The following is a 27,099-nucleotide window of genomic DNA, read 5'->3' on the forward strand; positions in this document are numbered from 1 at the left end:
TTTCTTTATAGCACCACAGCCCCCCGGCGCCCACACATGCACAGCGCCCCCCCCCCCCCCCCCCCGTGGCCGCGGGGGCTGCGGTGCTATAGTTACCCCTCTGTGCCAGGGGTTCCATGCTCATTGTCAGGGGTTCCATGCTCATTGCCATGTGGGATTAAATGCTCATTGCCATGTGGGTTCCATGCTAGTTGCCAAGCATTGACAGCTGGGCAGAGAGCGACAAGCTGCCCAGCTGTATTTAGAGGCTGAGCACTGCATTGCAGCATTCTAGGTCCTTTTTCAAATCTTGCTGCCGCCAGGAAGAAAGCTTTGACAGCCGGGCAGAGAGCTGTGAGCTGCCCGGCTGTATTCTGAGTCAGAGGCTGAGCACTGTGACTGCACAGCAGCAGCCTAGGTCCCATTACAGTGGTGTAACTATAAATTTTTCTCCCCCCTGCAAAGAATGTTTGTGCCCCCCCAATGCTATTAATAAAAAAATATATACTGTAAAGTTCATTTTTGTCTGTCACTCTCCTTGTGTGCCAATATCTTCATTCCAGGTAACGCTTTCTGTAACTCCCCACATCCTCTCCTATGTATCTCTGTACCACTCACTTCTTACTTCCCTCCCTCTCTTGCCCCTTGCTACCCGCTCATACTCTGCTTCCCTCATGTTGTCCATCCCTTGCTTCCTTTCTCTTCCTGCTTCCCTCTTATCAGATGCATTTCTCACTCCATCATACAGTTTAAGCACCGCTCATAATCTCCATCCCTTGGACAACCCCTGGATTTCTCACTCCCTGCTACCCTCTCCATGCCTGCTTACCTCTCACCTCTTTGCATTATTCCCTCAGTGGATGAGGAAAAAGTGGCAGCGTGGAAAGCACACTCTCGCTGATCTCCACCTCATCCTCTGCACTGAAGCATGCTGTTTAGTCACAGTGCGTCCTGAGGAACCCAGATTCCCAGATTGATGTGGTGGTATGACATACGGCCCCACTTTGACAAACTCACACACCATCCCACACATATGTATGTGTATATATATATATATATATATATATACATACATACATACATACACACACACACACACATATATCTCCCCACTTTATCAAACACATATTGTATACACACTGCCCCCACTTCAACACACACACATATATGGCTGACCCTAACCCTAATACCATAACCTCCCCACTTTACCGCACACATATATACACACCTTCTAAGTTTATCACACACACACACATATACGGATGACCCTACTACCCCAACCCTAACTTCTAACCCCTAACCCCTTTCCTAATACCCTAACCCAAGTACCCTAATCCTAACACTTACTCTAATACCCTACCCCTAAACCCTAACCCTGTATCTTTAATATTATAGAGCCCCAGCCAGTATTTACCCTGCACAGAAACAAAATAACTCACCTAAATCTCACTCTCTCTGCACATGTTACATCAGCCCCACCTGCAGTGCACACAGTATTGTCCATTAAAGAAGGAGTTTGCTTGTGAAAACCAACCAGAATCAGGCCCTCAGTGGCCTTGACACACTACTTCTACTTACTTATGTCATAATTTATGTAAATATTGCTATTGTGACTGTAGCTTTTACAGTATGTATGGAAGAAACACAGATTATCATTACCAATAGTATAAGATTCCTTTTACAGATCCTGCATCCTTTACAGGTATCTGTGCCCTAGGCCTTTATGCCACATATGAAAGCAATTATCAGGTCTGCACTTTCTTGGTCACACCTGTTTCTTTGCAACATTTTCTCACTTAATAAAGCATTTGACATCTTGGAAATTGATGTTCTGTCTTTTAGTTGGCATGTGCATTACAGAAAAGAGATTGCCTTCCAACCTAGTAACACAGAACACATCCGTTACTGCCCAATTCCACCAGTGGTGATACTACTGCCATCTGCAATATAGGGGCTGATTCAGACTCATTTGTTTGGGTCCGAATTCGCCCTTCTCCCAGATGATCGGGGTTTGCGCATGAGAGAACCCCAGGAGCAAAGGCTTCTGAGAGTTACACACTTGCCGTGCTGTTCACTCGAGGAGGGGAGAAAAGGGGGTGGACAGGGGGCGGCAGCAAGGGGGAGCGCCCAATGTTTTATGTGCATCCCCATAAAAAAGTTGGGAGTTCCCCTGAGAAGGCAGGCATAGCGATGACTGCTCATAGCAGGCGGCTGATGTCATGTCATGTCAGCGCCTGCCCAAATTGCACATATACAGATGGAGCCAAGCTCCCTCTTGCTGGCGAATCGCCAGATTGTCTCCGCTGGCAATCCGCCAGCAGCAAGGCGCTCCATTTGCCTGAGACACGCGCACGCGCGTCTCAGTTTCCGGGTGGCTGGGCGACGGGAACCCTGTCCGTCTCCGCTTCAGGGAGACGGACATTGTTAGGGGAGGCGGCGGGGGGGGGGGGGGGCGGGGAGGTGGTGGGGACCCTGCCGGCGGGGACCTGGGGAAGCATCTCATTCGCGCGTCCCCTTTCGCAGATCAGATGGCGGCTGTCGATTCTGTCGCCATCCCCTGCAAAGACCAGGCCGGCTCCATCTGTAGGGGCTGGAATAAAAGTCAGTCTAGTCGGATTTTTATTACCAAAGGAGAGAAAAATTATTTTATAGTCAAAGATCATCGAATGATTTCTCCACCAGCAGGAACATGTGAGGGGTTGTGTCTTCAGTACACATCCCCTGGCGGCAAGGGGGGGGGGGGGGGGGGGTATATTCCCTGGGGTGGCATCATAAGGACTCAATTAGAGTCAATTAGAATCAGGGCCTACAGGTATATGGGGTACATTTAATAAGTGTAACCCTATGGTATACTTACTTCTATGTTGGTCCACACATCAGACCAACTTTCCTCCAACAATCCAACTAGTTGTTTGGATGGAATATAAACCTGGTACTGGCTGGGAGCAAATGTAATTTGTAATTAAGTCATTTGTTTCCCAAATTGGAAAATGGACAATAACTGTCAATCAGACAATGTACTGTAGTTGGACCTGTTTGATTTGAACAATTTCACTGAATGTTTTTGTCCATTCTCCTGAGTTTGTGAGCAAATTGCTCATTGGCATTTGCCCCCATACAATACCAGTTGGTCTGATGTGTGGCCAGCATTACACATAGGTGTATACAGTATGTACTAAGATAGGTATTATTTTGTAGATTGGATGTTGCCCATAGCAAATATTCAGATTCTATTTGTTATCTTCTAGAAGAGCCTAAATAAATAAGAAAATAATCTGATTGGTTGCCACGGGCAACATCCCATCTTTAATAGAACTCCCGTCTTAGTAAATGTTCTCCTATGTGTAAGGTAGACTGCAGAAGTAAGTATACTATGGGTTTACACTCTGGGGGATATCCAACTAATCATTCCATTACCTACTCAATTACAGATGTGTCTGATTACGTTGTTGCTGTGGTGCATGGCCATGCAGTGAACCATTTGCAGCATAACACAGTGCGTGCATACACATGCTCCTGCTATACATACACTGCAATGGAGGCCAGCTGCAAAGCAGACCAGCGCAGCATGCCACGATCCATAGGCATCATGATCCCGCGGCCATAAGCTACTTTACACAGCAAAGCTGTAGCAGGATACCTCTGTAGAGTTTGTATTCCAGCCAGTAATAAGGATATTTCCATTCAGCATCTTTAGCAGTTACTCTAGCACTGAATATAAATCTGCGGTGAATGCACCCTTTGGGGATTAATGCATGGGGAAACCTATAGATGTCAGAATTTTACATGGAATATATGGGTTACCTTGTGGGGAAAATGCAGAATTATTAAATTACTTATTAGGAATGTCTTTAAAATATGCTGACTCCAACATCACACACAGTTCTAGGGTAGTTAATAAAATAATATTGCTTATAATGAATCTGTCACCAGGATGATTTTCTACTGATGAGAATGAATAATTACTTTTGTACATATCTTGGAAATGTGATTTGAAGGCAACCGGTAGATCTACTCTATTCAACAGACACTGACCTAACTAACGGTGGCCATACACACGCATATTTATCTGCAGATCTGTCTGGTTGGAACAAAAACATGGTTATGGATTAGAGCAAATGACAGTTGACCATTTGCTTGGAAATGCTGGAAAACTGACAAACTGTCACTCATCCATAACCATGTTTTTGTTTCAACCAGCCAGATCTGAAGATAAATCTCACTAGTGTATGGGCACCTTTACTTTAATCTAATCACAGCCGAGTGCATCAAAGAGCATTACTATGGCTCCCACAGCAGCAGCAACTCTACCTGTATGGAGGAGGGTGGTTGCCACAGACCATGCTGTCTGGACCCTGCCACCTGCTCGCCACCACCAGCTGGGTCCCAATACCTGCACAATGTAGATGACAGGCACCAGGACCGGTGCGAAACCCCATCTTCAGCCCATAGAAGATGGTTAGGGCTGCACAGTAAGGCAGAGAGAAGCTTCCTACCGAAACAGCCCAGGCTGGCAGTTCCATAAGGAGGAACACCTCACATTGGGATTGGTGTGTGTGTGTGTGTGTGTGTGTGTGTGTGTGTGTGTGTGTAAGAGGGAGGAGGGCTGCGATCTACCACTGAGCCAGAGTAATATCCATAGTGGATTTTGTGTTTTCTAGATATACTGTGGGGCATGAGTGTGGCAACTGTATGTTTATTACTTCCTTTACTACTGCTAACCAGTTGGGTCACTCAACTGACATTCGCATTAAGTAATTACTGTTGATTAAGTATATTTGTCACAGAGTAGGAATTAATATGCAGTGTCTGATCTGTCAGTGGGGCATGTGGTTAGCATGACTTCAGATGGGACGTTGGCAGTCAGAATACCGACATTGATGAGAATACTTACACCATAATCCCGTCTGCTGACATGCCGATCATAAATATTCGGCATACTGTAAGTATTCGGCCAGAGTGGGGGAGGGTTATCAATATAGATGGGGACAGGTCAGGGGAGGATAGTTAGAGCTGAGTATCAGCATACAGAGGATACTGACATCTATCTATCTATCTATCTATCTATCTATCTATATATATATATATATATATATATATATATATATATATATATAAAACCTCTGTGATGCGATCTAGATAGTTCTAGATGAACATCGCAAACATTGGTTGTGATGTACATATGCTACTGCAGCCTGATTGAGTCTGACCTTACTCAGGCTTGCACTCACAGAGGGCCTTGTAAAACTGTACTGACTGCACAGTCCTTAGCCTCACTATGCCAGGGAAATAAGACGGCACGCACTCATTTTCCCAAATGCCGTCTGCCTCTACGCCCCTCCCTTCCCTGCGAATAGAAAGCTGCAGCAAAAATCAGAGCCACTTATTTGACTTAAACCAGTAAAGCTCCTATTAAAATGTATATGGGTCAAGCAAAGATCAATAAAGTTCATCATACATACGACTTGGTCCAGTAGGGCTACCATAATCTGACCACATTCTTACTAAATCTGGCACCTCATAACCGTGATATTCTAGTTTAAGACAATGGTACTTGTTTCCTAGCACGGCCACAATCGCGGGCATTGTGTGCCTTAACTTTAAGGCACACGATGCCCGCGATTTCCCCATAGGCTTCAATGTTAAAATATTTTAACATTGAAGCCTATGCGCGTCCGACGCGATGCCCCCGATTTGTCCATAGGCTTCAATGTTAAAATATTTTAACATTGAAAATGAGTGCATTTAACATAGGAAAAAATGGGAAATGGCCCAATATGGGCCATTTCTCATTGGGTATGGCCCCGGCATATGTGTGTAAAAAATAATGGCCCCCCATTGTGACCGCCACCCTCACGATTGACGCGAACCCGAAGCGTGGGGAGCGCCGCGAGCCCGCGAGGGGCGGCGGTGCGCGTCCTCCGACCTTTTCATTCCCCTACTATCCACGTCGGCGTGGAGCTGAGAATATATAGTGTGGCGAGTGTAGCGAGCCAGCGAGCCCGAAGCGTGGCGAGCCCCGCGAGGGGACGCGGATACCTGTCAAGCCCACGAGGGGCGTCCCTCGCGGGCTTGACAGGTATCCGCGTCCCCTCGCGGGGCTCGCTGCGCTGGCCACACTATATATTCTCAACTCCGCGCCGACGTGGATAGTAGGGGAATGAAAAGGTCGGAGGACGCGCACCGACGCCCCTCGCGGGCTCGCTGCGCTCGCCACGCTTCGGGTTCGCGTCAATCGTGGGGGTGGCGGCCACAATGGGGGGCCATTATTTTTTACACACATGCCGGGGCCATACCCAATGAGAAATGGCCCATATTGGGCCATTTACCTTTTTTTTTCTATGTTAAATGTACTCAGTTTCAATGTTAAAATAATTTAACATCGAAGCCTATGGAGAAATCGGGTCCATCGCGTCCGCACACCATGGACGCGATGGACCCGATTTCTCCATAGGCTTTAATGTTAAATTATTTTAACATTGAAGCCTATGGAGAAATCGGGTACATCGCGTCGTGTGCGTTTTGGTATGCACCCGACGCGATTTTTTTTTCGACACGACCACCACGATAGAAATCGTGGTGGCCGTGCTAGGAAACAAGTACCAAGACAATTAAAATAAATGAAAAGAAAAATATGAATAAGTAGTGATTTACATGCTGTTAAAGTATAATAAAGTATAGTTGACCTGAGCAGTAATAGCAAGCTGCAAATATGTATTATCTGGATCAGGCGCATGTTTTATATGCTTATGTATTCATATTATAATTTCAATGATAAATCAGGGTTTAAATAGACATTTATTCCAGCTCTCCTGCAGAATGAAGAAGTCATTCTTTCTCAGTCACATTATCAATGACACTGTCACAATGAACAAGCTTGTCTTGACCAAGGTTAAACAGCATGTGAAAGAATTACATTAGAGGATCCTGGCATATCCAGTAACAGATGCTCCCTGTAATTCTGATATACAGGAGGAAGACATTTCAACTATTTTATCAAGAATATATGAAGTGTAAAGCTCAGCTATAACATATACAGAATTATATTACAGGTAACCTTTATCCTAATATCCATTATCCAAATTATTCCGAAAACTATAGTTTGCAGAATACAGTTTTTTGTTGTTGCTAAAAACCTACTGGAGACATCTGTAACTGGCACTACTGGGGACATTATATGTAACAGCCACTATTGGGGACATTATATGTACTGTAACTGGTACTATTGGGGACATGATGTGTACCTGGCACTACTGGGGACATCTGTAACTGGCACTACTGGGGACATGATATGTAACTGGCACTACTGGGGACATGATATGTAACTGGCACTACTAGGGACATGATGTGTACCTGGCACTACTGGGGACATCTGTAACTGGCACTACTGGGGACATGATATGTAACTGGCACTATTGGGGACATGATGTGTAACTGGCACTACTGGGGACATGAAATGTAACTGGCACTACTGGGGACATGATTTGTACCTGGCACTACTGGGGACATCTGTAACTGGCACTACTGGGGACATGATTTGTACCTGGCACTACTGGGGACATCTGTAACTGGCACTACTGGGGACATGATATGTAACTGGCACTACTGGGGACATGATGTGTAAGAAACCTAAGACACCCACACCCAACCTGTTTATCCAATCTGAACCCTGTGACCGGACCAGCCTCTGAAATCTATCCCGCAGCCTGTAACTCTGGGACATTACTCCCCACCACCAGGTAGAGCACCAACAACATCCGGCGCTCCCTGGCTCTCGACAACATCACCCCAGGTAGAGCACCCACCAACAGCAGGAGCTCGCTGGATTGGAGATTCCATCTCTCCCATCATGGCAACCATTATCGGGACTTGAATACAGAGGCAACCTAGGAACAGACTCAGAACTGTACAGTACTACTGTGGGTGATTATGCATACTCTCACATAAACGCATTGTGGTATCAATGTTTTTATTGGATACGTGATCCATCAATTTTATATCTTTATTTTTATTCATATTAAATACTTGTTCACTTTTACCAACACCTGTTGCATGTTGTTTAGGTAAGCGCGGTTCCACCCTTCTTTTTTCTTGTTGTATATTGTTTGGGACTGACATCCCACTATGGAAACCGCTGCTTCGGCTTAACATACTCCTTCCAGGGGCTCTCCAAGGTCACATTGGTGGCCTAACCTTTCTCCAATGATGTGTAACTGGCACTACTGGGGACATGATATGTAACTGGCACTATTGGGGACATGATGTGTAACTGGCACTACTGGGGACATGATGTGTAACTGGCACTACTGGGGACATGATATGTAATTGGCACTATTGGGGACATGATGTGTAACTGGCACTACTAGGGACATGATTTGTACCTGACACTACTGGGGGCATCTGTAACTGGCACTACTGGGGACATGATTTGTACCTGACACTACTGGGGGCATCTGTAACTGGCACTACTGGGGACATGATATGTAACTGGCACTATTGGGAACATGATGTGTAACTGGCACTACTGGGGACATGATATGTAACTGGCACTAAATATGTGAAAAAAAAATGATTGCTCTGCATTCAAATTCAATGCCTGCTATAAAACACAAACTTTTTGTTTCATGTTTCAAAAACTTGTTTCATTCACAAATAAAATATATTTGTGTGTATGTCATGTATTTGATGAGCTTATACAACATAAATGCAAGATACTTTAAGATACCTAATTCAAATATAAAAATATTCCAAAATAGGGAATAATCCGTTATGCAAAATGGTTCTGGTCCCGAGCATTTTGGACAAGGGATGCTTAACCTATACTAATTAGTTACCAGCCTGTCAAAATGAAGGAACCTCATAACAGTAGTGTCAACTGCTGGGCATGCCTGTATTGAGCAACATTTGAATTGCTGTATATGTTCCATCTTTTCACTGCCGCTGCGCAAAACACCCCCCCCCCCATAGAATGGAGGAACAGTTTTACATTTTTATTATATAACATTGTATTAGTATTGTTAGTGTTTTTCATGTGTATTAATTCAAATCTGAGCTCCCATTATAAAAGTTACAATAAAAAAACATTATGCTTTGATTACTTATACAGTGCTTCTTATCAGTGGGGTTTAAAGATAGGAAGAGGTCCATGTGTTGCCCCCTCTGACTGGCCCCCCTCCTCTCTGACGAGAGCAGCACAGTGTGCAGTCAGGTCTGATCAATGGAGCGCTAAGACCTTACCGGCCATGCTCGTACAGTATATACGGAATAATAGTGCAGTGGCCATTTTTCAGGTGATTTTAGCATTGCAGAGCACTGGGCACTCCCCCCCCAAAAAAAATCATGCTGCACTGCCCCATCCCCTCTGCACGAGGACCTGCCTCCTTTACATAAAGCCCTGCCCCTTTTTTTGGCCACAAACCAATCCCTCTTGGCAGGCAAAATTTTGGGACGTATTCATAAAAACTTCTAAAATATTCAAACATTTACAGTTGACAATACATATACAAGGTTATATTTTTATTTAAGTCTTAATTTAATAAAGACAACTACCTTAAGTGAGATTAACATATTATAAAATAATTAACCTTGATTATTTTTTTTCCATAATTATACCAAATATTTGCAATGCATATGCCTAGTTTTACAATGTAATTTTTACAGCCTCTGAGAAAACTCTCACTTTTCCATCCTCCTGACCCCTAGCCAACAATGCTGGGTCACTGTATAATACAGCCCACCATGAACCTTTATAAAGTGAATCCCGAAAGATCATCATTGGATCATTATGGAACCAAAGGCCTCTTCTCTATCCTCATCCAGCTTGATCTGTCGGCTGCCTTTGACACTGTTGACCACCCTCTACTGCTCAACACCCTCCGCTCCTTTGGCATCACTGGCACGGTCTTCTCCTGGTTCACCTCATACCTCTCTGATCGCTCCTTCTCCGTCTCCACTCCGAGCTCCTCCTCTCCTACTACCCCGCAGCCAGTCGGTGTTCCCCAAGGGTCAGTCCTTGGCCCTCTCCTCTTCTACCTCTACACCACCTCTCTGGGCACCCTCATCAGCTCCTATGGTTTTCATTACCAACTTTATGCTGATGATACCCTAATCTATCTCTCCTCCCCCGACCTATCCCCATCACTCCTATCCAAGGTCTCCGAATGCCTCACGGCCATCTCAGCCTGGATGACCCAACACTTCCTGAAACTAAACATGGCTAAAACTGAACTTCTAATCTTCCATCCCCTGAACAACCCCTCTTCTTCCACTATCTCCATCAGCATTGGTGAAACCGAGATCACCTCCACCGACCAAACGCGCTGCCTCGGTGTCATCATTGACTCCTCCCTCTCTTTCACCCCCCACATTCGTGCTCTCTCACAGTCTTGCCGCTTTCACCTACGCAACATCTCACGCATCAGACCATTCCTCTCCACTGACGCGACCAAAATTCTCATTCATTCTCTTGTCATCTCCCGCCTTGACTACTGCAACATCCTTCTCTCTGGGCTACCTCTCACCCGCCTCGCACCTCTCCAATCCATTCTTAACGCTGCTGCTAGGCTCATCTTCCTCTCCCACCGCTCTACCTCCGCCTCCCCCCTCTGTCTATCTCTTCATTCGCTCCCCATTCCTTTCGAGTTCTCTTTAAACTCCTCACCACCACCTACAAGGCTCTCTCCTCCTCCACTGCTCCTTACCTCTCTTCACTGATCTCTATCCACACTCCCTCCCGTCCTCTTCGCTCCATCGCTGACCGCCGACTGACCTCTCACCTAATCACCTCCTCCCACTCCCGTGTCCAAGTCTTCTCTCGCGCTGCCCCCCTGCACTGGAACAACCTCCCGCCACCCATCAGGCTTTCTGATTCCCTTACCTTCAAGCACTCCCTCAAAACCCACTTTTTTCGACTAGCCTATCCCTCCTCCTAACCTCTTTTGATCCTCCTATCCTGCCTCTGTTCCCCTCCGTTCCTACTTATCCTATTGTTTTTCGTTGGTCCACCCACCTATTTTTAGTATGTTAACTCTTATGAGTAGGGTCCTCCTTCCTCACGTACTCACCCTACCTCTTTACCTCACCTGTGCTCCTGTCCTGTTCTTCCCTTCCTCTACTTCCTCTTCAGTCTCCTCGACAATTTTGACACCTACTTCTGAACTGATGCTGATTTTAGTTCTACCAGCTATACCCCTATTCATACTGTATTTTTCAACACACCCTGTACGTTACCTTGTAATTTGTTTTTTGTTTGCTATGTACGGCGCTGCGGACACTTATAAATAAACGTACTACTACCACTACTACTACTATGGAACAGATAAAACCTATCCTTGTGAATCAATGCCCACAGTATTTCCCTATAAACTGTAAGTTTGCGAGCAGGGCCTTCCTACTGTTTTGATTGTCTGTAACTACCCAATTTGTTTTATCCATGTTTCCAATTGTAAAGCGCAACAGAACTTGCTGTGCTATACAAGAACCATGTAAACAAAGACATAATAATAAATAAAATCTAAGGAGCTGTGTCTATTTCCCACTTTACCTCTGCTTTTAAATGTCATTCTTTCAAACCAAATCTAACCACTACTGAGGTGGGAGAATTTGATATGTCATGCTGCCTACTTGTTTTATTTTTTACAATGTTATCACAAATCATTAGGACAATAAAAAGAGGCAATAGAAATAGATAAGTGTAATAATAAAAACAAGGACATTATTCAGAAAAAAAAATTGTAACTTAGTACTTGATTGAGACCTGTTGGGTATGTTCGCAGCCATTTTCCCATACTAAGGGGAAAATGCATTTTCCTATGTATTAAAACCCAGCCACCATGTTACCGCAGTGTAGGGTATCGCCACCTTTGGGTGGTGATACCCTATAGAAGCCCATGGGCTTCTTTTCGCCGCCCGACACCTTCGCTGCAAACCCCCTCTCCCCCTCCCTCTGGCTTACCTTAATCCAGCTCCTCCTGGACCTGGAAGGTAAGCCCTTCCTCCCCCTAGTAATGCAGCCGGACGTCCATCCGGCTGCAGGGGGGAGGAGGAGGTGCCGGGGACAGCCTGCTTAGCTGTCCCCAGCGTGAGGGGAGAGGCAGGTGGCAGGGAGATGACGGAGACGTACACCACAGTACAGGTATCGCGGGGGGTCTCCATCACCGCACCGCGATGCCAGCCGCATATGTTAGTACATATGCGCTGGCATCGTGGCGGGCAGGTGGCGATGGCCGGCGATGTATTTTAATACATCCCACCCTAAGGAACAAGTAAATGCCACCAGTCACTCGCAACTGTTGTGACACTGCAATAGGTGAATAATAATAACCAACGGGTTTTGAAAACTTACAACACCTGAAATATTTCATTTTTCACCAACATTCAACATGATTCAAGTGCTCACTGTTAGGGAGTTCTATGGTGTCCTGATATACTTCACAATATACTATGCTTTCACAAATTCTTTAAATCAGAGAAAATATTACCCTAACACTTTCTTACATTTGAGAGGTCTAAACTAACATGCAACACATTGAGGTTTTTATGGACACAAACAACGAAACAATACCAACAATTCTTAAGTACAGTACAAACACATAAATAGACATAATAAATAAGCATTATAAATAAAATACAGCAGATACAAATTGCATAAATTTTTGTTCAAATAATAAAGATATAAAACAGAAAGTAACGGGGCGGCAACCAGTTTTTATCTGCCAATGTGCGGAAGCAAGTGTGCTGGGCCCTAGCAGTATGGGGGCATATCTGGCACTATGGGGGCATATGTATATCTGACCCTGTGGGGGCATATGTGTATCTGGCACTGTGGGGGCATATGTGTATCTGGCACTATTGGGGACATATGTGTTTCTTGCACTATTGGGGGCATATGTGTATCTGGCATTATTGGGGGCATATGTGTATCTGGCACTATTGGGGGCATATGTGTATCTGGCACTATTGGGGGCATATGTGTACCTGGAACTGCACTATTGGGGGCATATGTGTATTGTAACCCCATTTTCATTGGCCACACCCATTTTTTTGGCACACAGCTTTGGTGCATGCACACAGAGCCACTACGTATTTTATTAGACTTGCACCACTGCTGGGGGGCATTGTGTATCTGACATTGCTGCAGGTATTGGAGGCACTATGTAACTGACACTGGTGAGCGCATTATGTGCTAACAAAAAAGTTTATGCAAAAATTGATGCCCTGCCCATTTGTTAGCTCCACCAACATCACCATCCTCTCCTGCCCCGCCCACAGTTTCTGATCCTATTTTCCTACAAAAATAGCACTGCCCGGGAGCCATAGAAGCCGGAGCACTGGGTCAGCATGGGGAGGGAGACACTCAACTCCACCAGAGTACCCCACCCTATACCATGTATCATTGACAGCCGCCTGTCACAGCCCCCCACCAGCGCTGCTGGTACAGGCTACGGGAGCCGTGACTGGCTGATGAGCAGGCAGCAGAGGAATATGCTAGTTTTTTTTTTATTTGAGGGGCGTGCACACAGTGCGCCAATGAGATCCCCCTAGGCAATGAGCATGTAATTACCCCATGGCAACCAGCAGGAAATTCCCCATGGCAACGAGCATGTAACTCCTGCATGCAGCATGGATGTTGTAATGGTTAGCATTACCGCCTCACACCCTGAGGTCATGGGGTTGAACCCCACCATGGCCCTATCAGTGCAGATTTTGTATATTCTCTCCGTGCTTGCATGGGTTTACGGGTACTCTGGTTTCCTCCCACAATCCAAAAATATACAGGTAGGTTATTTGGCTTCCACGAAAATGACCCCAGAATGTCTGTGTGAATATACATGTGGTAGGGAATATAGATTGTAAGCTCCACTGGGGCAGGGACTGATTTGAAAGTTCAAATATTCTCTGTAAAGCGTTGCATAATATGTGTGCGCTATATAAGAAACTGTTAATAAATAAACTCCTGGCAATTACCATGTAGGTAAGTTGCACTTATGTGACATAATGTATAATTATTATGGTGTGGGTCATATTGTGTAATGGGCTTTATGCTGTGGAGCATAATTTGTAATGGGCATTACGCTGTGGGGCATATGTGTAATGGGCACAGCCAAACAGGGCTGAGCGGGGTCCCCAGCACCCCACTCCCCCAGGCATCACATCCAGGGCTGACCAGCCAGGATGAGCATGGGTTGGCCGGAAGACCTTGTATAAAAAGGAGCCCGGTACAAGACCGGCTAAATAAGCTTGGGGCTAGTGTGGGGTGTAATGGGAATCACGGTGTGCGATGTATTGTGTAATTAGCATCACAGTGTGGGGCATAATGTGTAATTGGCATCACTGTGTGCCTTTTTTGCGGCAAACGCAATTTCATCACTAGGACATTGTGTTGGGGGGCATTTTTATTGTCTAGAAACAGCTCTGCCTATACCTCTTACTCTCTACATCCTTCTTTCACTCCATAGTCCTCTCCGCCCCTGCATCATAAGTCACTCAGCCCCTGCACCTCTCACTCTCTCAATCCCTCTCTCTCTCTTGCCTACGATGGTAAGTACCTTAGTTCTCCTTCCCTCGCACCCCCTGCATTTTTAAATCCATGCTACCATTACTCAGCCCCTGCACCTCTCACCTTCTCCATCCCTCTCTCACTCCCTACATTATTAATTTAAGTTTTCTTACTAGAACTCCCATTTTGGTGCATTCCTGTTCTGATATCCTCGCAGATATTTGAAGAACCTGTACACCTTTATGTTTGTATACACAACCTTGAAAATGCAATTTCACTCAATGCCAGAGAAACCATCTAAATCTAAAAAATAATCACTGTTACAGCATCTCTAGAACATATGATATACAATAGTAACACCTATCGCATAATACTGTATGATGTATTACGGTGATATGACACTTTTTCAGCAGTGACTTTTCAATTAAACATAGGTCACCACATTGATGCCACTTCAGGCAAGGAATACAAAAATAATCTGACACTTTTTCATTGTTTTACAATAAAAGCAAATAATTCCCAGTACAGATTTGTTTCTATATTACTTAACCCAGTGGCATAAGTTCATCCCAGTTGCCCGGAGGCAAGATAAGCATTGGTGCCCCCCCACATACATACACACATACACACGCACACACACACACAGCACCTTATACTGTATAAATATGTGTATGCATGTATGTATGATATCTATATTATGTTTAAAATAAAGAGAGCGTGACGTCTATGGCCCTGCTAGAAGGGGGAGGCAGCCACAGAAACGATAGCGACAGCTCTCAATGAAATGACTCAAACTTGCAGGTTAGCAGAGGTGCCCCCTTGGGAGCAGGAGCCCAGCGGCAGATGATTCCTTTGCCTCCCACAGTTACGCCTCTGACTCAACCTCAAATAACTGAATTTCTATATACCGATCCTTTAAATCAATTAACGCATGGGTCACCTTTAAGTCCTTTATTGCCAACTTACTGTATATAGCAGCTCCCTTAACAGATGGATTAAAGTATTAAGCAGTGGAAACAGTAGACCAGTGAAGATGCCCATAGCAACCAATGAACTTTAAGGTAGCATTTATCAAGTACATTATATCAAATAATAGGTAGAAGCTGATTGGTTCCTATAGTCACCTGATTTACAGCTTCATACTGTACATAAACCACATAATAAAAGGCCTAAATGATCTAAGGGTGAGATTTATCAAGTCCCGGAGAGGCACAGGGCAGGATGTAATGCCACCATAGTTTAGTGGCAGTGCGGGATGCCGACTGATCTACAGTATGATTTTTTTTAAAGGGGCAAAAACTTATAAGGTAAAACCATAAGTGATTACTCCTTTAAAAAACATTTGAGTTTGGCTGGCATCCCGCACTACCATCAAACCCGGACAGCATTACATCCTGCCCATAGTGTGGAGACCAATAGAGGGTGACATGTACTAAGCACTAGACAGAAAGAGCAATAATGTACAAGTCAATCAGTTTCTAACAGCAATGTCACAGGATGTTTTTAAAAACTGAGTTACAGAAGGAGCTAATTGGCTTGTTTTTATCACTCTCCATGGTTCACTACAATTGCCCCAAAATCTGGGTACATACTAGAGAACATATTGCCCAAGAATTGGAATAATATATCAACAGATCTGTGCGCCCTCGTCATCGTTATCAATGTCTTCTGGCCTGCTGCAGGGTCAGTCAGAAGTCATCACTTGTGATACCATGCTGCTGAATGCGGTTTGGCATCTGCTGCCACTCAGTCGCCCCCTGCATTGGCAAGGGTGTATGAACTTGCCAATGTAGGGTCTCGTTGCCCAAAATGTGATAGTGTTCATTCTCGCATCCTGCATCTTTCAAAACCCATGCAGTTCTTCTTTACTGCCTGGGGTGCCTCTCTCTGGTTAGGTGCTTCTAGCACAGTATGGTCTGTAGTTCAGCACTGATATGCAGACTAGACCTGTACTAGAAGCACCACATCAGACAGTGACACCCCAGGCAGGGAAGATGAACTGCATGGGTTTTGAAAGATGCAGGATACTTGAGTGAACACTTTTCGATGTCCACGTTGCTCTAGTCTGTTTCCGCCTATAGTACCAACTATTTATCTTCTACATGCCATTTTAAAAGGCAGGGTTCACAAAAAATTGCAAAAGCTGATTGGTTGGAATTTTTTCTTGCTCCAAGATTTGATAAAACTCCCCCTTAGTTACAGTTTTTTTTTATCTCTTTAAAAATAAAACTCCTACATTAGTAAAGCAGAAAATGTGGACATCCATATGACATTGAAATGAAATGCACATAAACCATGATGAAATATCCCTTTGTTGTAACATTTCGGGTGTACCGTATGTGTAGATTGTTCGGTCTAACGAGTAGGATTCTGCCTCCTGCTGTCTTCTCATTTCACCTATGCACCTCTGTGTTACAGTACGCCTCTTTCATATTCTGAACTGAACTTTATATTTGTTCTTTATCTTGCCTAGATCTCAGGTATTAATTTCACCTTTATTCCCTTGAATAACTGCAGCCATGTGTGTTTAATGTTCTATATTTTGATTTTGTGTATATACTATGCTCTATTTCATACATAACTACATATATTTTCTTTCTACACAACAATACTGTGTGACTGGATCATACAACCCACTTAGAAACTTCTGCAATCTGGATGGACTGATATACAATATGTAGTACTTATCCCATGCATCAGTGCCTATTCAGCTATAGATTGTAGGCTTTTGAGCAGTTAATGTTATGTTATGGCCCAGACGTATTTTATTATGGTTTTGTATTTAATTTATGTGCAACAGAATATGCTGGCATTATATAAGTACCGTGAATGCTAAGAAAGCAATAACAATAAGTGATAATAGTAAGTACAACCACATAAGGCGCATCCATTTCTTAATAGATTACAGCCATAATACTGTACTTTTAATTAATCAAAAACAAAATGAAATACCTAATCTTCATAGGATTCTTATCAAACCTCCTGAGCTCTACTTTATGAACTTATTTGATTACCAATAACAATGCAGATCCTGGGTTGGGGGCACTTTCGTGCACCAAAATAATGTGTTGCCTCACAGAAAGAGGTGTGGCCTTATGGAAGCACCCAATCGCATCATTCCTGTAGATTCTGTACTGCCCCGCATACTCTGCCTGGCTCCTCCTCAGTGACAGGATGACACCCAGGTGCAGTCTGCACCCCCTTAGTTAAGCATCTGGCCAATAATTATTGTTTCTGACAATAAAAGCAACAATTTGTATATTTAAATAAATTGTTTTTATTTAGTGGCATATATAGAAGGCAATGGAAGGTGGTCATCTCCAATTAGGACCAATCCCTCTACCATCTCGGCACCCCTGGAGTCTCTGTGCTGCTGGAACAGGGTGTTGGCATTGAATATGAGCAGAGATTGGGGCAAAAACAACTATCTCGACTCTTAGCTCTAAATATGAACTTACAGCCCTGTGCCTAATAAAAATACAAAAACTCTCTTGCACGTCACATAAAGCATAATCAACACGGAATGTTGATGAATTTAGTAAAGTACCAAACATTTTATATACAGTACTAAATCATCCATGCACACTTTTTTGAACATATATAAAAATCCCTTTAAAGCTTATGAGCAATCAACAGAATGTTCATACAGTACATTTCCATTGAATAAAATAAGACCTATAGAAAAGAAAATTAAATATAATACTGTAGCTGGTATGAAAAGTATCATAAATAATCATATTTATAAATCATGTTTAATAACAAACAGTAAAGGCAAAGTAAAAACTTAATAAAAATGAACAGAATAGTTTAATAATAAGGGCGGGATGTATTAAAATACATCACCGCCCTTCGCGCACCCCCCCCCCCCCCGCCGCGATGCCGCCGCATATGTACTAACATGCGATGCGGTGACAGAGGCCCCCCACGATACCTGTACTGTGGTTTGCGGGGGGTCTCCATCACCTCCCAGCCGGCTTCTGCTGCTTTCACGCCGGGGACAGCTAAGCAGGCTGTCCCCGGCGCTTCCTCCTCCCCCCTGCAGCCGGAAGGACGTCCGGCTGCGTTGCTAGGGAGAGGAAGGGCTTACCTTCCGCGGTCCAGGAGGACCTGCAAGAAGGTAAGCCCAAGGGAGGGGGGAAAGGGGGGGGGGGTCGGCGAGGCGGCGGGGTTGCGGCGACGCGGCGGGCGGCGAAAAGAAGCCCATAGGCTTCTATAGAGTATCGCCACCCAAAGGTGGCGATACCCTGCCCTGCGATATCACTGCGAACGGGTTTTAGTACATAGGAAAATGCGGTAAAATGGGGGTTTTACCGCATTTTCACTTTAGTACATCTCGCCCTAAATGCTCACTAAAAAGGCAAATTTACGACAAAAAATGATCTTAAGATAAAACTCTTGAGATATGATATTGTGCATCTGTTAGCAAATAAGAGGCCAGTTACAACAAGTATGTAGAACAAAAACAACCCTCCTGGCCAGCTTCTTATAAGGTACCTAGCCAAACAATAGCACAAAGCGTACCCAGCGCCAATATTTTATTTTTTAGATAATAGCATGCTAAATTATGCCCGGTTCTGGTATTTGGTCACGCCCCTTTAGAGGTCTGCGATGCAAGAAGGGGGGCTAATTTATTTGATGCACTGATGCCCCTCCCCAGTCACTCTTTCTGGGCCTGGTTGGTCTATTGTTTCTGCTGCTGTGCTTCACCAGTCGATGCTGCACCTAAGGCACAACTGCTGCTGGTAATGCATGTGTGCATATCTATGCGTGTTTTGTATGGTGTGGTTATGTGGGTGTTGGTGTGGTGTATGTGTGTTTTATTGGATATTGCATGTCAATATCAGTATAATCAAGTACTGTATATGTACATGTCAAACTACCAAAAAACAACATTTATTGCAGTGTTTATTTATATATTTATTTATTGGCTTCAAATGTTATTCTTATTTTCTATAGTCTACTGTAATCTTTAGCCATTTTATCTACATCTTAAATGATTTAGTGAAAATGGCTACTTACGACATTGGCAATTGCCTTTGAGGTACATATTACTTTTATGAGTGTTTTTGTTGTTAGAGCAACCAACCAGATTTTAGATGTAGTTTTCCAGTACATATTATATACAAAACCCTGTATATCGTTGGAAAAGTGATAGGATAATGGAAGCATATTACTAGTATAGCCAAATTATGTATTTTGTTATTTGCAAGTAAAAACATGTATAAACTGCTTTAATTAACTGAAAACCAGACCCCCAAAAAGTAAGCAAATCAGTGGTTATCATTACTGCCTCACAGCGCTAGGGTCATGGGTTCGATACCCTCCATGGCCTTAACTGTGCGGAGTTTGTATATTCTCCCCGTGCTTATGTGGATTTACTCTGGGTACTTCGGTTTCCTCACACAATCCAAAAATATACTGGCAGGTTAATTGACTCCCAACAAAAATTAACCCTATAATGAATGTGTGTGCGTGTACATGTGGTAGGGAATATAAATTGTAAGATCCACTGGGACAGTAATGTTCAAATAATCGCTCTGTAAAGTGATGCGGAATATGTGTGTGCTATATAATTAATGGTTAATAAATAGTGTATGGTAGCGGCTAGTTACTATCTTATAAATGTAGTTTGGACCATATGACTGAAGAAACATACCATGTGGCAGGGTAGCGCACGCAGGGGGGGTTTCTGAGTACCCAGAAACCCCCCCCCCCAGGAGTGTAAGGGTCCTAGGCTGAAAGCTGAGGGTCCCCTCTTTCCATGGGTACAAGAATTTTAAAAATCGGCCCTTGGGAACCGGAGATATCTGACTTCAAAGCAGTGGTCCCCATCCAAGCCTGTTAATTGCTCTTCCTAGTCAGATATTTCAGGTTCTGTCTGACTTAGAGTTTTTCTGAGGGTATATTCCAAAAGCTGAGACTCTCCCCCTTGGACGGACACTAGTAGCTTGTCTCTACTATTCCCAAAACCAGAGATATCAGCCTTCCAGCAGATGGTTACTGCTCCAGCTACACACACCTGGTATGTAGTTTTATATACTAGTTGGCAGATTGCTCTGCCTCCTGAAGTCTGATCCCCTAGTCCCTAATACCATTTGGTAGGTGGGATTCTCTAGCTTTTAATTCCATTAAAATCTAAGAAATCTATTTCTGGGAACTGGAGATATCTGCAGTCAAGCAAGCTGTCCTTCCAATAGAAAATTATGAATAATAAGCCCACTCCACTATACACCCTTCCTCTGCATATTAAACATCCTCCACCACCCTGGAAGTTATGTATCAGGGCTCCGTCATTCAGCCCAATGCCCCTTCTCCCACCATATGTGCAGTGAAGGGGTAATTAGTGGAAATTACTGATCCAGGCCCTACATGCTGAGCGGTTGATATAATACCCCCTACCACTCGCGGGACATCAAAGCTTCCCCCACCCCTACCGCTGGAGGATCGGTAGGTGCCCCAATACATTGCTATGCCCAGGGGTCTACACTGCTGTTGACGCCCCTGTATGTATATATATATATATATATATATATATATAATATATATATATATTTTTTTTTTTATTATTATTATTATTATTTATATACATTTGGTCTATCTATAATACTTTAACTGACCCGGAATATACTGGGCCACCTAAGTGTCCATCTCCGTGCTTTGCTCCGCCCCTCTGGAAACCCCCTTCTGAAAATCCTGCGTTTGCCCCAGTAGCACCTAGACCCCTTTGCCAGGAGGACTTTCCCCATCAATCACTGGGTCCATGTATACCTTGTGGGGGAATACAAACCTGTGCACGAACCGTGGCGAGTGAAAATAGCCCACGAGGGTACACTTTATATCTATTTGTCCTTCCCCTGCCCTCCTAGCTCACATGGTACAGTATGTCTCATTAGCCACAACATTTACCCGAGAGGATATAGTGTACTAAGGAGCAGCAGCCATTTTCTTGTAGCACACATCCTCCTTTTCTCCCCACTACTTTCATCATGATAAGAAAAAAGTGATGGCATCATCACTGTTTTTCACCCCCAGTCTGGCCTTAGAGAGATTACTAGACTCTTCAGGTATTCAGGAATTAGATAACCAATATTTTAAAGAGTCTCCTTATCAACCAGGGAGAAGTTATAACAAAATAAGAAGTAAAAACAGGACTGTGTCATTTATTTAAGATTATACCTACGGTCTTTAGCAATTGATTTTATATAATTTACTTTCAGTTTATTAGAAAATAGATTTATTAGAATTTTTGCCTGCCTCAGTACATTTAGAAAATTATTGCCTAAAATGCGTGCTTAGAAGGAATCAAAGACAGGTTGGAAAATGGATGTGCTGTGTATCTGTGATATTTCCTGTATGCACCTAGGGTTCCTCCAGGCTCCTTACAGCTACAGAACGTACTGTCTTTGCTGGTGAAATGCAATGCAGATTCATTCAAGCCCCTGGAGATTCCCCTGTGATTCTGACACATGCAGCACAGTTCTCCCAAAAAGATAGAGGTGAACACAGATCAGCTCATAAATTGTGTTGAACAGATCTATGGTTACATAATTAACATTTCGACACCCACTGTGTAATGCTACAAAAATCGAGCAACTCAATGCATTTGGTTACACATATTAGTGTTTGCTTATTTATGACTTTAAATAAAGATTAGTCTCTTCCACAATATCATTTATCGCCTGAACTTAATATTGCACTGAAAGAGTAATTATAATTTTTGCCACTGTATCATAATTTGTTCGCATATGTAAATGATAAAACGAGGCTTATGTTATCAATTGACCTGCATTTTAGATGTAACAGAATTTGCACATTAATGGTCTGCATTTACAGCCTGATAGACAAATTAACATTTCTAATTAAGAGCTATATATAATAATAAAAAAAAAAAGGATTTCCGAATGTGCTTACCGTTTCTACTTTCTTCATCTATAGCAACTATAGTAGCTGGTGGACCAGACCTGGCAAGTTCACAATCTACAAGCAGTGGGAAAAAAGAGAGAGAAAAAAATTAATTAGCTTAATGTCTGTCTCATTATGTTAAGTAGTTAAGGAATGTTGCTGGCATGGCTTTTTTTTAAATAAAGATGGTATTGTTGAGATTCAGACGGAACTGAATACAGCAATGTAATTTGAATGGCTGCACAGAATGGTTTCACAAAGTCTGCTTGTACTGCTACAGAGCTGCACTGAACATAGCACACCTGCGCACCTAAAGATGCACACAACAAGCAACTGCCACATCACAACACAGAACTGGTCACATGTAACACCAAAAGCTATTGATGCACAGCAACAGTACGCCTTTCTCTCATTTCAAAAAAGTGTTTGTTCCTTCTTATGTCAATAGAACTTTGGAAAACATGTACTAAACCTCTCTGAAGTCTGAGACAGGCATAGTTGTGAAGTTGAAGTCCTTCAGGACTAGAAGGATATTATGGTAATTCAATACGAAATAAAGAACACAAAAAGATGACTAAAAGAGTACCATTGTAATTAAAGCTTTGCAACAAAAACAAATATAATTGGAATTTAATTGTGATCAAAAGGATCTAATTGAAGCGAGTGAGCAGAATTTGAAGAATGTTATAAGTAACAATGAATATGAACAACAGACAAGCAATGTTTAGGACTTCAGCTTTTGGAGATCTTACCCTCATATTGCCAATCTGCAGTCAAAAGTATATTCATCAAAGGAAGCAGAGAAGAATTATGAAAGAAAAGAAATGAGAACACAATCATTCTTTTATAGATTTCACATGCAAACAGCAAAGAGTATAGGGATTAGCAGAGAATTGTTAGAGGGGAATACAAGGCATACAGTGGTTAAATCCTATCACGTTATTCATCCAATCAGAATGACATCCTCATACAATCTTAAGATATGTTGAAAAAACATCTGGATCCCTAGCTATGGTAGAAGTGCAAATACAAACATGCTCTCAGTCACAACTTGTACAAACAAATAATATTTCTGTTTATTAAAACGCGCTGTAAACAATTGCAGCCAATTGGATATCAGCTTTCATTGATCAGCTCAAAAGCAAATATGTGTTTGGTTTCTATGAGCCTATCAATGCCACAAAGTGTTTAGTTGTAATAGGATTTAAATTGATGAATACAAGTATCAATATGATTACCAATAAGCTTTGATAATAAGCCTACCTATGTTTCCCTGAAGTGGGATTGTGTAAAGGGAAACTTTGCAAATCAAGGAATTTATTAACTGTGAATTAAGATGTTACTATTGTCATCAGACCAGAAATAATATAATAACTATAGAAAGTTTAACAGAGCTTAGTAAAAAGTCCATATAATAAGATAAAATACAGTACAGAACAGAAGCAAACCAATTTCACTGGTATAAAATAGAAAAATAAAGGGGCATACACACGGGCGATTTAAGCAGTTTTCTTATACTGCTTTCAGACAGCAAATGCAGGTTCGCACTTTGAAATATTTCAGTCCAGGTGTGACCCTGCATGTGCAGTCTGTTCAGATCGCAATATTGACGGTTCGCTGTTGTCATGTGGGGGCGCGGCGGAGCGTCATCGAGGGCAGAGGAGGAGGCTGCGCTTAGAGCTGGCGCTGCTTTAAGCACTGCCGCCTTGATAGTGTGAAAGGGAAACGGGTTGATCGACCCAATTAACCCATTCACACTGCACGGCAACGAACCGGTAAGAACCCTTCTTTTTACACGGTTCATATTGCCGTGTTGCTACCGGTTAGCTAACATCACACCAATTACAGGGTCAAACTGGCAAGATAACCGGCAGTAATTTTGTGCTATAGGAAAGGAGTATAAGCAACCTGATTAGATTGCTTAGAAATTAAGCAGGTATCACTCCTTGTGTATACCCCCGAGCGATGGTGAAGCACGGAGTATACACACACACACACAATATTATTTCATCGTGCTTCTTAAATTTTGCTTACCAAGTTGGAAAAACATACAAAATGAACAATACATCATAAAAAAAAAATTATATGTAGTTGCTGTGTTAAAAAAGGAAAGTACAGAACAGATAAGTGTACATCAGGGCAGTATGGATGGTGTAATGGTTAGCTTTACTGCCTCACAGTGCTGAGGTCATGGGTTCAATTCCCACCGTGGCTCAAACTGTGCGGAATTTGTATATTCTCCCCGTACTTGCGTGGGTTTCCTCCGGGTACTCCGGTTTCCTCCCACAATCCAAAAATATACTGGTAGGCTAATTGGCTCCCAACAAATTAACCCTAGCATGTCTGTGTATGCGTGTACATGTGGTAGGGGATATAAGATAAGATATAAGCTCCACTGTGGCAGGGACTGATGTGAATGTTTAAATATTCTCTGTAAAGCGCTGCGGAATATGTATGCGTTATATAAGAAACTGTTAATAAATAAATAATACTAATGGCATTAGGTGGCATTAGGTGCAAGAGTAGCATACTTGTCTACACTCCTATCGGGAGACTTACAATTTTTCGGCAAGTCCCTCACACTCACGGAAAACTGGCCTGGTCTCCCACATCACACTCAGTTTTTAGTGGAGCTGGAAGAATGAGATCATGCAGGAAACTATGCTGTTTGGAAAGGGGGGGGGGGGGTAATGAATTTGCACAATTTACCTATTCTGTGCAATGGTATTTTGGGGGGGGGAGTCTAGGGACAAGTAGTCCGGGCTACCGCCTAACATAGTGCCAGAGTCTTTGCACTCACTAGAAAGATGGAGCCAGCCTAGTAAGGTGGAACTCCCTTCCTAGGGCAAAATGAGGTACATTTCTGATGCCCCTCCTCTTTAAGTGGCACAATTAATTTCTTGTGAGGAGATGTAATTTAAGTCAATCCCCCCTATAGTACATGGGCTCAGCGCTGTTCTTTATAGCCACTTTGCTGCTGCAAAGCACTTCTGTGATGTATGTACAGCGATGGGTACACCAGAGACACCAACTTTCAACCTCTTATGATGTTTAAAGATTAAACCACTTGGTCTGTCTTTAGAAGCACACCATAGAAATATGCACTAGACCTGTGGTACCCAACCTTAATTGTGCATGAGATACCAGAGCCAAATTAAACCTCCAGAAGAGCTACAAAATGGAAAAAAAGATTGTCTAATAACCGTAAAATGCCCCTTACACATTATGCCGCACATCATAATGCCCCTGACACATTGTTCCACCCACTACAATGACTCATCACAATATGCTACAGACTGCAATGCCCCATACACATAATGTCACACACCATAATGCCCCTGACACATTATGCCGCACACTGTAATGACCCTGCGCAATATGCCGCACACAGCAATGCCAATAACACAATATTCTCCACACACCGCAATGCCCCTGTTACGATATGCAAATCATTATGCCCCTGCAGTAAGGTTTGATATTAACCTGATTGTTGCACATGATGTCAGTGGTCGCCCCCATTTCGGCCATCTCCGTCAGAAATAAAAGTCCGTTCAGACTGACTTATTTGCGAACATGAAAAAAAAAAATTTGATGGTCAGTGACCATCAAACGACTTTTCACTCGTGTGGCCACATGCGAGGAGATGTGTAAGTGTACATATTCCCTCGCATGCAATTGCGGGTATTTGCATTGTGGGGGGCGGGGGGGCAGACGTTTGTCTGGAGGGTGGGGTGGTGTTTACCTGTTCGCTAGGCTGTGAATAGGACTAAACAGGCTCTATATAAGAAACTGTTAACATCTGCTTTGTGTGTATATGGTATATTACACCTCTGAAATATATAACATATTCCTGCTGGATGCATATATGTTTGTGTGTGTGTGTGTGAATGTTGTGAATGTGTGTGTGGGGGGGGGGGGGTCTTCACTGTCTCTCTGCTGGAAGGAGGTGTGTGTTACACACACACACACACAAAATAGGGGTTATTTTGGTTCACTCTTTCTGACAAATTCCTTCTTAGATGTATAAAACCATGTGCACTGCAGGTGGGGCAGATGTTACATGTGCAGAGGGAATTAGATTTCAGTGGGGTTTTACTTCAAAGTGAGATCTATATTGCAGTGTAAAAATAAAGCAGCCAGTATTTACCCTGCACAGAAACAAAATAACTCACCCAAATCTAATTCTTTCTGCACCTGTTATATCTGCCCCCCTGCAGTGCACATGGCTTTGTCCATCTAAAAAAAAGATTTTGTCAGAAAGAGTGAACTAGAATAAGGCCCATTATTCCTCTAGCGGCATATAGAACTATAAAAACAACCATGTGTGTGTCATTTAATAAAAATAAACAAATTACATTTGAAGAGATACTTTCAATTTATTAGTAATATGTTTTTTTTTTTGATTAATTATACAGTGTCAACTGAGCATAAAAAAAGTCTGGCCTTAATTTACAGCAGGCTCAAATATTTTGTACTTTTATTGCATTAAAAGAACATATCTAGAGTAGATTTGAGCCTATAAATCAGTTGATGTACTGTATGCTTTACATTATTTATGAACCCAACATTACAAATCAAATATTGAAAGTTTCAACATAACTTGCTTTTTCCCACTCGCCAAATCTAATCCGTAGAAACAGATTACAAATACATTAGGTGTCATTTTTCCTGAATAATGTGAGAAAATGAGCTGACTTCCATGTAGTTTAAAAGAACATTGT

At 43.0% G+C, this 27,099-nt stretch overlaps 1 protein-coding gene across 5 annotated transcripts in view; it reads right to left on the reverse strand.

Annotated features, from left to right (window-relative positions):
- The window catches only part of PCDH15 (protocadherin related 15), a 1,154,330-nt gene that overhangs the window by 856,194 nt on the left and 271,037 nt on the right, over positions 1-27,099 (reverse strand). For 3 of the 5 annotated variants that reach the window (XM_083149096.1, XM_083149092.1, XM_083149093.1), the window contains exons 3-4: positions 23,131-23,145; positions 22,388-22,453 (exon numbers count right to left, since the gene is read on the reverse strand). In XM_083149096.1, coding sequence (XP_083005222.1) covers positions 22,388-22,453; positions 23,131-23,145 — 81 coding nt within the window. The remainder of the gene's footprint in view (positions 1-22,387; positions 22,454-23,130; positions 23,146-27,099) is intronic. The other 2 variants (XM_083149095.1, XM_083149094.1) reach the window with 1 other exon arrangement.

The sequence above is a fragment of the Crinia signifera genome, chromosome 6, assembly GCF_055691185.1.
Source record: "Crinia signifera chromosome 6, ASM5569118v1, whole genome shotgun sequence".
In the NCBI taxonomy this organism is placed as follows: Eukaryota; Metazoa; Chordata; class Amphibia; order Anura; family Myobatrachidae; genus Crinia; species Crinia signifera.